General features: G+C 42.1%; 1 protein-coding gene across 1 annotated transcript; it reads right to left on the bottom strand.

The window, feature by feature from the left end:
• Nucleotides 1-1,889: 1,889 nt before the first annotated feature.
• Nucleotides 1,890-12,684, bottom strand: lancl1 (LanC antibiotic synthetase component C-like 1 (bacterial)). The gene is made up of 10 exons (XM_006636298.3): nt 12,589-12,684; nt 12,036-12,295; nt 8,831-8,948; nt 8,017-8,224; nt 6,637-6,784; nt 6,126-6,272; nt 5,445-5,627; nt 4,976-5,152; nt 4,306-4,378; nt 1,890-3,132 (listed from the first exon to the last, which is right to left on the bottom strand). The coding sequence occupies exons 2-10, from the start codon at nt 12,120-12,122 to the stop codon at nt 3,056-3,058; spliced, it is 1,218 nt and encodes a 405-aa protein (XP_006636361.2). The 5' UTR covers nt 12,123-12,295; nt 12,589-12,684; the 3' UTR covers nt 1,890-3,055.
• Between the last annotated feature and the right edge of the window lie 25 nt (nt 12,685-12,709).

Genomic DNA, 12,709 nt, shown 5'->3' with positions numbered 1-12,709 from the left:
CCTACTGTTGTTTCTCCGAGCTTCTATACATTTTAATTGCTTCCTATAAAATATTTAGGATTACAAATGGCAATACAAATGTCTAGTATTGAATTAGTACAGAAGTGAGAGGAACCCCCTGCCCACCAGGACATACAGTACAAACTTTATATAAGGCTCACCAGCTCAGTATTGAACCTGGAGCAAATGGGTTATGACCCAACAGCTCTAACAGCAACACCAATATACCAGACAGGAAGGCCATTATCAGCAATTTGCTTGCATTATTCATCCATGATCAGAAAGCCACCAATCCCTGGAGCTTGTCCCAGAAGGCCAGGGTGTGAGGCGGGACTGCATAACAGACAGGCTGACAGTTCATCGCAGGGTGAACACACACACTGCACAATTTAGATAACAGACACCCAGTAACCCAGCGAGCACATCTTTGAAAAAGGGAAGAAAACTGCAGAAAACCCACTGGAACTCGATAAAGGACACAGTAAGCAAAACATTTAATAGAATAGAAATTTCTATGTGTCCTTACAAGGTTTAAACAGTTAAAAGCATGAGAATGTTTTCCAATGCTTGACTATAATCACAGATCTATTTGACTTTGGCATAAATACCTTAAGGTTACATTATGCACAAGGCTTTTTAGCAGAAAAACTGAAACATTTAAATTAATCATAAACTGAATTTAAACTTACATGAACAGATTTCTACAGGGAGTACAAAGCGATTAAAAAAGTTAATCTGTTATGGCTTTTGTCCAAAATATAAATAGACTGGCTTCCTAAATTTGGACTATTTGCAAATGTATTAGGACACTGCTTCATTAAGAGAACAGTAGTCGCTCCATCTTTTTTTAATTAATTCATCGTAAGCATGATCATTTCTATAAAACTCCAAATGATAAATAGACAGTACAGTTATTTTATATGATAATACTACAAACTGAACCATCATGCCAAATAAAAGAGAAATTCTTCCAATATTTCGATCAGCCCAGCTTCTAGTGCTGTACACTTCTGTTACTCGGCTAGATCCAGCAGCTGCGCGTTGGAACAAATGAAATCAAACCATGTTGCTGCCACCTGGTGGCCAAAATAGGCCAGTGCGCATTGATTATTAAAGCTTGCAGTGCCAGCAGCCAGTTGCATTGGAAGTTCCATTTGACATTTTACATCGAGTATACTATACGACCCGTGGCCTGGGACTGTGAAAACAAAGCGGGTTATATGACAACGTGTTGACAGTGGATGTATGAGATGGATGAGGTCTTCATTTCACACGAACTTGTCACAAGGGCTGTTGTCACCAGTCAAGTAACAATTGCGTCTCCAAACTGGGCCATAAAGACAAACATGTTACTTTGAAATAAAAATGCTAACAAAATTATACCTTAAGTTAAAAAGTTAAATAAGGTCTTAATTATCTTCTTATACCCTCATAAACACTTTCTATGCAGAAGAGAAATGCAGTTTTCTTGTGAGGGTACCAAATGATAAGTGCTCCCTTGAAAACCACAGGAGAGAGCAATCAGACCCAGCCTGACTCTAGTACAGTATTAGGATTGGATATTATATTAAGCATTTATGTATATCATCAGGATTATATAAAGATCTCAATGAAAAATGTGACTAGGCTCCCAGAAGAAACGAGTTAAAAACAATAATAAAAGGTTGAAAATGATTATGCTGACCACTCACTTTCACACCAGGATTTTCCCCAGCTGACAGCCTGACGCAGAAGTGTCTAATACTTGTTTATTGTTCTAAACGTATTTAAGTCATAAGCAATACAATAGCGGTAAAAGAAAACAAACTAAAATACAAGCATGAATCAAGAAATAAAAAAGCCCATCCAAATATTTTTCTCCTCTACAGAAAAGCTTGAAATAAACAATATAAGGCAGAACGCATATTTTAATTTATAGCAATAAACATAACACATATTTACAAAAAGACCATTGCAAATCAATTGTATTTGAGTATTTCATAGCTAGCTTCAATTATGCTCTAAATATACTTTCATATACAGTATAGCTGTTTTCTTTTCCACATGTATGAAAAGTAGAATGAATCTCTTTCACCATGCATCTACAAATGTGCCTTTTCAAATCATCCTCGAGCTGTAGACAATTCCCATACCATTGCATGGCTGTCCTTCCTACAGGGCAGGGCTGTCCAGTCCTGGTCCTGTGGTCCCAGAGGGCCATGTGCCCATGGGCTTCCATTTCAGCTCTGCTCTTAACGAGCAAAACCAGCTGGTTACCTATTACAACATCTCCCATTCCTCAGGTGCTGCTTCCTTAAAAAGGTCTTGAAAATCAGGAGACATGTCAGCCCACTGGGACCAGGACCAGACAACTCCTGTTTTAGAGCCATCAAAAAAAAGAAACGCAAAAGTGTTTGGCAACTACCGGTACAAAGCTTTATCTGCCAATTGGCAGATCTCTGAGATTCTAGACATTCAATACCACAACACTCAAATACCAAGTTGAGTGGGGTTATCAAGAGAAAGTCAAGAGTAAGACATTTTATGTTTACCCTGATCCACAGTGCATACATATCTAGCGTTTTAGGTGGAGTCTGCATCATAACCTGATCTCTCACTGGACACTAGGTTAATGTCATGTGACATGACGTGAGACATGGCTTATTCTTCAAGTCCTCTCTTCTCCGCTGAGCCTGCTCTGTGCCACCGCAAAATGTTGAAAAACCTATTGAGAATGATGCTGCTTTATTTTGCAGATGATACTGAATTTCATTTAGGACTGCTAATAAATACAAAACAAACCCTGCAAATGAACACCATAAAATCAGAATTATGCAGATGTTGTTAACGGTAACATAGAAGTTGGCATCACACTACTTATTTAACAAAAAAACTACAAACTGCCCCTCAGCCCATTCTGACTGGATGCAAGGGCTTCACAATTCAGATACAATATGTCCCCAACAGTAAACTTAAATGCAGGAAAACGGAAAACGAAAAACAAGCACAGTGCTGAACAGGACATGGTATATTCCGGTGATGCAGTCCAGCTTACTTCATGGTAATATTCCCCTTTCTACAATTCAAATGCTGGGAATTTAGATCTCAATGGCTGCAGCATGTCAGCGAGAAAATAGATGGTCCCAGCCATACCTGCAGATAAAAATTAAAGAGAAAAAAAATGATGCAGAATAGGATTTCACGTGCTGCCCTATTCTGACAAATACACAGCTGCAGTTTACTGACAGAAGGCTCTGTGACTCTAATGATCAGTGTGAACATTTTAGGGCATTGCAGAGAGGGATCTTTGGAAAAAAACAGAAATACTTTTGTCTGCCACCAATACCTATTCTTTCAGATCCAAATAAAAATAACTGATGATCAACTGCCCCTCCTAAGAAAGTCTCTCTTGAGCAATGGTCTTCAATCCTGGTGATGGAGAGCCTCAATCCAGTTACTCTTATACTGTACTGTAGGTCACCCATTCATAGAGACTGGCAACACCTGTCAGCTATGAATTAGAAAGAGATGCTTGTCCTTGAGGGCCAAAGAGTTTAAATCCTGTATGATCTCTACATTAATTGATTTAACAGTAGTCAACTAGGGAGTGGTTTCATATCTTTAGAAACTGGCGATATAATGGTGACCTGCAAAATCTGTTGGAATAAGACTCCCCAGGATAAGAGTCCTGCTCAAGAGGATAGATCGGTACAGACCCTTTCAGATTATATTGATTATTTTCCATTATGTGTGCTTTATCTGCACAGGAGACTGTTATACCGAGACAAAAGTAAAATTTAGACACTTCCATTTAAGAAATGAAAATCTTTAGGGAGAAAGGATCATTCACTTGCCAAGACCTCCTGTTCTTTGGAAGTCACAGGTACAGAAAACAGAAAAGGTTGGAATTATTTAATTTGAACTATTAAAAAAAAGAATTTAAGTAATCGCCTACAAAGTGTGAAAGTTTTTGATTTTGAGTGAACCAATGATGGTTTCTTCCAGAAGTATGCAGATAAGTGGCGTAGTGTTGTAATATTAGAAAAGTGGGTTACAGGAAGGATAAGGCTGCTGAAGAGATACGATACATCTAAAGACTGGTTTTATACAAACTCTAATATAATAGTGTCAAATATTCCCATCCAACTGCAGAACTCTCTTCCAGTCAATACCTAAGAGGCTCTTTAACTGCTTCACCTACTACACTGGACTGGGATAGATATAACAAGCCTGCCCATCTCCAGCAAAGGCAACATCCAATTAACTCTGCAGTATCACTGTAACCACACACTATATACTGTATACTGTTCACTTTTATCCTCCTACCTTCAAAGAGAGAGAAGGGAGTGTCAGGGGTTCTGCAGCCATGTTTCCCATAGTCCAGACACCACTCAGCAAACTAGAGAAAAGAGAGGAAATAGCGATCAGAGACAGTGAGATTATCTATTGTGTGGCAGAGGCCTATGTGTTATGTAACAGGAGCACAAGTGCATTTATGCAAGTGTCACGTTACGTACATTTTTGAAAGCTATACTTATTTTGAAGCATGTTTTAAATACCACTTAACACAGACTTGATACGTGGTTGATGGTATTCTGGGGGCTTCAGCACAAATACAGTGTTTCCACCTTTCAAACAAATACAAACCCAAAACTCCCCCCGATCCCCGAGACCCTTCAAGTGGATTTGGTGCACAGCTGGATTTGTGTTTATAAATTGGACGAAACGCATTTATAAATACTCATTCTGCACAGATCCTAATAAAGGAACTGCCCCTTTCACCTAGAGAGCCTTATCATTAGTCTTCAGTTCATGGAGTGCCTTATTAAGATGAGCTCCATCTCAACGTGTTTTACAGAAATATAGCACGTGCAAAGCCATGCATCTGTTATCCCAACAAAAATGAAAATGAAAAAAGTTGTTAATGATGTACAGGTCTGACTACGAGCTGTAGAGGAAAGCTTGGCGACTGCTACTGTGGTGACTCGACACTCACCTTACAGGCCCTGTACAGGAACTTGGGGTCTTGAGTTAGCTTGTAGAGGGCCAAAAACCCATAGGCATTGCCAGCTGCCCCATGGCAAAGCCCATAGCCCTTCTTCAGAAGCCCTCTCTGCCAGATGACCTCGGCACACTGCAATGCGTCAGACAGATAGTGCTCTCCACCATACACCTACAGGAAAACACGGGTTAACAGCAGCTGGAAAGGGACATTATGAGCAAGAGATCGCCGTTTTCGTCTGCTGCTTTACTTTAAAGCAAAGGAATAGCTGCACAGTGTATTACACCTAAGTTCTGGTAAGCACATGTAAGAAATGCCTCGTTATTTGCAGTTAAATAACACTGAACCCTGTTCCAATAGATACACAACTACTTTCTTCAATGGGGGCAGACAACAGCAAGGGTATAGCACGCCAGAGACAAGACTAATCAGAACTACGTGCACTTTCTCCACCTCTGCCTACCTTGTAGGCCTGGATCAGCATGTAGATCACTCCTGGAGAGCCATGGCACCAATGCACCAGTAGGTCTCTGGTGTCACCGATGCAGGGAGGGAAATTTCCTGAAGGGAACTTCAGCTGGCAGACATAATCCACGCTGGGCTTCACCAGCCTGACAAGCTTGTCCTCACTCACCCCAAAGCCTGGCTAAGAGATGATCAGTAATGTCACTTAACAGCCTGATCTTTCCCTATAATTACTGTGCAAACTTCCCCTGGACTAGGAATTTGTCTTTTCGCATACCCCAACTTTCTTTCCATGAGACACACAGACAGGAGGAGAAACTGGGGGTCAGAGTGCAGGGGTTATACGGCGCCCCTGGAACAGCTGGGGTTAGGGACCTTGCTCAGGGGCCCAACGAGGGGCCTTGCTCAGGGGCCCAACAGAGTAGGATTCCTCTGCTGGCCATGGGATACGAACCGGCAACCTTCCAGCCACAGGCGCAGATCCTTAGCCACAGAGCCACCGCACCACAGGGTGGTAAAGAAGAGATCAATCATACAAATCGTTTATATTAAACATTTAAGACACACATTCTTGTTTATACTAAAATAAACAGAGTGAACAGGCAAGAGTCCAACACTCCTTTTTTAATGGGGGGCCAAAAGCAAATCAGAGCAAGTAAAGCCCATTGAAAGGTTTTACCTGCATGAGGAAATAGTAGATTCCAGCCAAGCCATGTGCTGCTCCCACATAGTACTCCTGGTACCATTCGTACATGAGAGGGCTCCTCTCCTGGTGCCGGCTCTTCTTGGACAGGTTCTCCCCAGAAGCAATGACTGCATCGCAGATCTGAAACCCACAGTGGCACATCCACAGGGTCCTGTTATACCCCTACACAGTGAGTGCATTTAACTCAGCCCAACAACTGTCAATCTGAAGATTTCTAATTGTCAAAGGGAAATCCATCTCATCATGAACGAACAAAAGCGCTCCAGGGAGGCTGTGTTAAATAATATTTTCCTTCAAAATCTCTTCACACTGATAAAGGAGCTCTGATGATGTGATGTTTCATGAAATCTAAATACGGTTTCATCCTTTCTCTTTCTGTTTCTTTTGAATTAAGCCTTACTTCATAGATTAAAAAATCCAGCTTTCACTTATTCTAGCATGAGGGGCATAAAATGTTTAACACCCCCCGGGACCAGTCCTTTACCAGCTGAATGTACTGCATGGGGATCTTCTCCTGCTGGAACTGCTGGTTGATGAAGACCAGCGAATACAGGTAACCCATCCTGCCGTACAGCATCTCGTCAGGGAGCCGGGAGTCCCCCTTCACCACGGACTGATGCAGACGCAGCAGCCTGGGAGGGGAGAGACACCGCGCACCTCAGCAGACTAAGCAAACAAACTGTCGCGGCACACTGGTTTCACCCTGGTCTTTATACTGGTCTGCATGCACTGTATGTTACCTGGTACAATTTTTAATACTGGTCTGCATGCACTGTATGCAATCTGCTATAAACGTGTATACTGGTCTGTATGCACTGTATGCAATCTGCTATAAACTTGTATACTGGCCTGTATGCACTGTATGCAATCTGGTACAAGTTGCAGAGTTCAAGCAGAAAAGGAAATGTATTAACAAATATGATCTTATTATTTGTATATATCTAATCAAAACAAAGGAGCAATGACACAAGAGTTCCTGTCACAAGTCAGACTCGGTCCAGGGATAATGCTGGGTGGGGAGGGCTAGTATTAAGGACAGTGGGCTGCACAGGGCGACATCACTTTTTGATCCTTTGATCCTTCCTAGAACTGTGAAGTAGGATTCACTTAGTATTGGATTGTTCACCCTCTAAATGGGAATGTGAGCTGGGTTAGACACTCATGAGACAGATTAACTTTACCTCATGGCTTTACCGATGATGCGATGTTGCGATTGCTGTTGTGATCTGCTGCTCTTTATGAGAGGAACCACAGGTTCAGACACTTGATGTCTGTCTGTGCTTGGCTGAGGAGCCAATGACACAGAACCCACAATTTGTGGGATTATGGTTGGATACCTTCATGACAACCCCAACGCCTTAAAAGGTGTAAATGTTCTGCGACACAGAGTTACAAAGCAGATTAAGATTTCACAGCAAATCACCAAAGAGACACCTTCTTCACCGTTCTAGAAAATCCTTTTCTACATTAAAGTCCCTGAAATAAGGAAGATCCTTGAAGGTGCTAATTCTTGCACAACAGACACTAGTGCAGTCAATAAGGCAGCACTGTGCTTATGGAGCAATCAGGGAATTAAATTAATTCATAATGGCAGTCCCTACCAGAAGCAGACAGGTTTAGTTCTTCATGTCGGTGTCATGGGACCTCAGTCCAAACAGCTCCTTAAGTACTCAGTTGTTCTTGCTACCCAATATCATTTAAGCAGTTAAGCATTAACTTATACACAAGCTTATACAAGCTTGCAATGGGAAGAAATGCAAGAGTCAAGACTGTCTAACCACGGTCTCTAGGACTAGCGGCTGCACCAGTAGTAAAACCCCTGGGTTGACGGAACACAAGGAGGTTTGCTCTGTGCTGTGCTCACTGGTTCAGGCAGTCCTCAGCCTCCTGTTTCCTCTGCAGTTTGTGATAAACCACAGCTGCCACTGCCAGCGGCCCTGCATCTCCACACAGGAAGGTCACCCAGCGCCGCGTCAGGCACCTCAGGCTCCTGCTCACATAGTCCAGGGCCTTCTGGAGGAAGGAAGACTCCCCATACACATTGTACAGATGGAGGTAGAGCAGGGCAATGCCTGGGAATGAGAGGGAGGAGGATGTAAATCCGGAGCCACAAGAAGGCCCTTCTGGGAACAGCTTGCTGTATCTGTCCTCTTTCCTTTGAACAAAAGAAAGGTTACGAACGAGAGAAGGCCAATCGGCCCACTCGGCCTGTGTAGCAGTTGACAGTTAATTGACCCAAGGGTGTCTTCCAGCTGTTTCTTGAAAATAACAAGGGTATCGGCTACAACAACATGGCTGGGCAGACTGTTATGTACTCCCACAATCCTTTTGGGGGAAAACGTGCCTCAAGATCTCGGTTTTAAATGTACTTCCACTGAATCTGAAAGCTGCTGTGAACCAGTACACAACAGGAGGCGTATGTTTATAGTGGTAGTACGTTTATATTTTTGCCTCACCTTTAACTCTCAAAAAGACAAAGTTATGCGTAGAGTTCTTGTGTGCATCACCTGGCATTAATATACAAAAAAAATTGTATCTAAGAAATTATTTCTCATTAACAAATTAATGGAAGAGAAGAGCTTACAAAGATGGCAACAACACATCTGAGAACCAGCCTATCTGACTTCAGAAGTATCCCACACCTCTCCACCCTCCTGTGCCTCTCCCAGGATCCTCACCTGCCCAACCAGTGTATCCAGTACAGTCTCCCGGGTCTGCGGACTTCAACCCATTTTCCATCCGCGCCAGCAGCTCACCAATCTTATTGTTCAGACGGCCTGCGAAGTCTGGAGTGAGCTACAAGAAACGATACGCACTTCTCAAACGTTATTTATACAACATTTGACTCCACAGCCGAAACATTGTGTTTCCTTTCGTCTCATTTCAACGTGGAATAAACCTTTAACTTGTTCCTTTGCAGCCTACGCATTCTAACGCAGCTCCCTACGTGAACTACGTTTACAGGTACTGTATATATCAATGTGTTTGCTGATATTATCAGTGATAATGTTCTTTTCAGTGGATTATTTAACTTAACCACCCCTCAAGGCATGGGAAGCAAACATGACAAAAGGAGGATTGTCTTACTGAATGAAATTCCATTCAAACTACGACTGCCCAATTCCTGTCACTTCCTAACAAACAACTAGTGTGCTAGGAAATAGAGATCGCTATAAAGCATTCGACCACTTTATTTGATTTGCATTTTTCCACTGAAACTCCCTTCCACCCCCCAAAAGATCATGCAGGTGTAAACATTTCTGGAAAATGTCTGACAACAACCTAACTTACTGCTCCCAGCTCAAATACAAAATCTGGGCTCTTTGCTGACACATTCAGCTTACTCATGACTTCCGCTCAGCATGCCTGCTCTCAGACAATGCTGATTCCACATCAGAGGGCTAGAGGTCGAGGTCCTTAATCGAGAATTACTGCCCTGATCAGCAGACTTACAGTCTGCTTGTAATCCTGGTCACTGGGGCTGCACTATTGTCACTCAGGACACAGGGTGGATGCACAGCTAAAAGAAAATAACTCAGCTCCACTCTGAATAGCAGGCTATTGACACAGCGCACATCAGTCCTGCAAATCAGCGACCTTGTGCACAGTGGATGAAATCTATTGTCAGCCTTATTTCAGAAGGGAAAGCTTTTAAAAAAAATTATTATCAAGGCTGCATATTTGAAAACAAAGTATTTTCCTTCAAGAAGCAACGCATATTGTCAAGCCTGAACATTTCAAGTTGTTTTGGCAAAACGTGCACATTTGTGCAATTTAATGGAAATTTACTGTATAATGCCAGCATCATACAAAAGCGTGTTGTCTTTGGTATCTGATTTGGTTTTTCACTTCTGTTTTGCTCTTTAAAGCTTGCTTTTACCACACGCATTGTCCCTGATCACTCTGCACCTCTGTAGGAAATTATGATATAACTGGGCCAGAGCTCACCTTGGTTTCTGTAGTGTTAAATGGGAGAGGGAGGGTGACCCTTTCCCTGGAAGGGGAGCCAGTCCAACACAAGGACAACACTTCTCTCTCCTCACTTATACAGCTGGGTGGACTGAGGACACTGGAGTAGGGTACAGTACCTGCTGTAGCTGCAGGGTACAACAGCAATATCTGCAGTGGAGACTTGAATCCACAACCCACCAGTAAGAGACTTACCCACAACACTGTTGTCCCCCTTCCCCTAAAGAGTCTCAATTTAAGATGATATCAGAACATTGGAGTAGTAACGCATATAAGGTGATATGGTTTCACCTTATCTGCTCTAACAAAAGTTAGGTGAGCATCACAAACGTTAAGCCAATATTAGACTTAATTTGCAGAATGATTCAAATTAGGTGCACAGCACTGTTGTACAGTTAGCAAAACTTAATAAAATGACACAAATTTAATCTTCAGACTGACTAATAGAAATGAGCATTTCTGCCTGGATGTTAGCAATTACTTTAAATATTAAATTTTCAATAAATGTTACAACATACAAAATCTGATACAGGCTCTGAAAATGGTACATTGGACTGAAATCCAATGAGACTGAACAGACCTATTTCAGATCTTTAAAAAGATAGAACTTGGTTACTAAACTGCCAGGTTTAGCTCTCTCATTGCATTAAAATGAAGCTTGCTTCTGTAAAGTTAGACCAATTATAGAACTGAGATTTCCAATGTTTGCAATTTCTTATGTTGTTTTTAGATGTAGCATCGTATTTAAAAGTAACACAAGGAGTAGACCTCATTTGAGTGACAAGTAGAGTGAGATTAGAGATAATAACAAAGGAGGGCTGTGCTATATTCTTATTATTGGTATTTTATTATTTTTATATTAACTGTGGATTGCTCCTATTGAGAAGAAATACATCTCTTAACTGGAAACCAGCACTGTATGGGATTCAATAGTAACTGGGTTATGTCAGGAGGTAACGAAATAAACACACATTTCTTTGTTAATACCCTTAATTTTAAAACGTTTTTTATTCGCTATACATCAGTAGTTTATGACAGGGAAAACTGAACTGCAAATAGCCTTTACCTAGAAGCACTGCTTCGAAAAGTCTCACTGTGTTTTTCAATGAAACACCGAACAAAACTAGATGGGCCAAATGACCTCTTCTTATATTCTTGTGATGTGAATGGACAATGAATCAATTACATACGACCGGACGTGGCTCGTTGTAATCCCTACACTTCATTTTGAGCTATTCGACCCCTGCCTGAACGGGTTTGGGTAACAAAATAAGATACAGCATAAAATATACTTAATTTAAAGACCAGCAGCAATAACTTCTGGTTTGCCACAGGGCCTAAATAGTTTAAGCTAGTTTGCGCAGGGTGCAAGGTGGAATTTTCAAACTTCTGCTCTCAAATAAAAACGCCACCGACTGTCAAGAACTCCCGTACACAAGTCTGGAGCCAAAAGCCTCCAGATTTCAGTTCAGACCAAACCGCAGGACGACGTTTTCACGCACCTGCAGAGAAAGATCGCATCCAAGCAACACCCGGCGCGCAATTAATAACTCAGCACTTTCAAGAAAGACCCTCGGATTTTTTTAGTCGTCTGAAAAACAATTGGGGCGAATGTCCTCTCGTTTTGTGATCTAAATTCTAAAGCACGTTTAGAATTCACGTAGTTTTCACCACAGCAACCAAATCAGAGAAAACCCATGTTCAGATTAGCCCACTCGACTTTTATTTTTTTGTAGAAGACTACGCGCTAGGATTTATAGGAGCCAGAGCGAAATGAGATCAAATCGCTGTTTGGAGAAACATATACTGTCTCTGTTCGTGAAAGGCAGCTGCAGACTTTCAAGGGTTTGCTCACACCGTTACACAGTCCCCCGTCTGCAGACCACTTTTGTAGACAGTACCGCACTGACTTACTCTGCCTTGCTGGTCAAAGAGACCCTGGGTGCACGCAGGTGTGCCCTCATAGTCTCTGTACGGGTTCTTGATCGCTCTTTGCTCCATATTTCTCTTGCCGCAGATGCTCAGGCTCTTGCTCTGGCCCAGTTCGGGCTTGGTGCACCAGGAACCGAACCGGCAGGAAGCGGAGAAAATTCTGCCCCTGAAAATCGCCAACGCCAGCGTGGGCAGGGGCCTCCTTCGGCTCTAGAGGAAGCGAAGTGCCTCCGTGGCGTCTTCTGTAATAAAATATAAAACACCGACCAAATTCTAGCTGTTATTTTGAAGACGAAGTTCCCTTACTTGCAACGTTTTGCTCTTAAGACATCACGAACCCGGCCATAAGCACCGCAGTACGAGACTAAATCGCTGAAAGGCTACTATCCCCATTAGCCAGGAGAGGTAAAACTGTTATGCAGACCACTTGATTTCCGAAGTAAAACGCATCTGCAAAATTTTAGGAACTAAACGAAAATTACTTTTGCAAAAATAAAATGTAAGCGTGAATATATTGTAGCAAAACACCCTGTACCTGATCTTTCAGTCGCTCTGGCTACTGTTTTGAGCAGTTCATGGGTGTGTGTGGGTTTAGGGAACGTCTACAAATTCCTTTCTTTGCGGGACAGCGTGTAACGATTTTTCAATTAATATCT

This window comes from Lepisosteus oculatus, chromosome 12 (genome assembly GCF_040954835.1).
Source record: "Lepisosteus oculatus isolate fLepOcu1 chromosome 12, fLepOcu1.hap2, whole genome shotgun sequence".
Lineage (NCBI taxonomy): Eukaryota > Metazoa > Chordata > Actinopteri > Semionotiformes > Lepisosteidae > Lepisosteus > Lepisosteus oculatus.
Note: the sequence above shows the minus strand (reverse complement) of the source record. Positions and strands in the feature narration are given on the sequence as shown.

Excerpts from the sequence above, each read along its gene's own strand:
- lancl1 (XM_006636298.3), bottom strand. The coding sequence starts at position 12,122 with ATGGAGCAAAGAGCGATCAAGAACCCGTACAGAGACTATGAGGGCACA. Across the intron at positions 6,273-6,636 it reads CCATGCAGTACATTCAGCTG|ATCTGCGATGCAGTCATTGC; the intron begins GTAAAGGACTGG and ends TGTGGGTTTCAG. Across the intron at positions 5,153-5,444 it reads TGCTGATCCAGGCCTACAAG|GTGTATGGTGGAGAGCACTA; the intron begins GTAGGCAGAGGT and ends GTTTTCCTGTAG.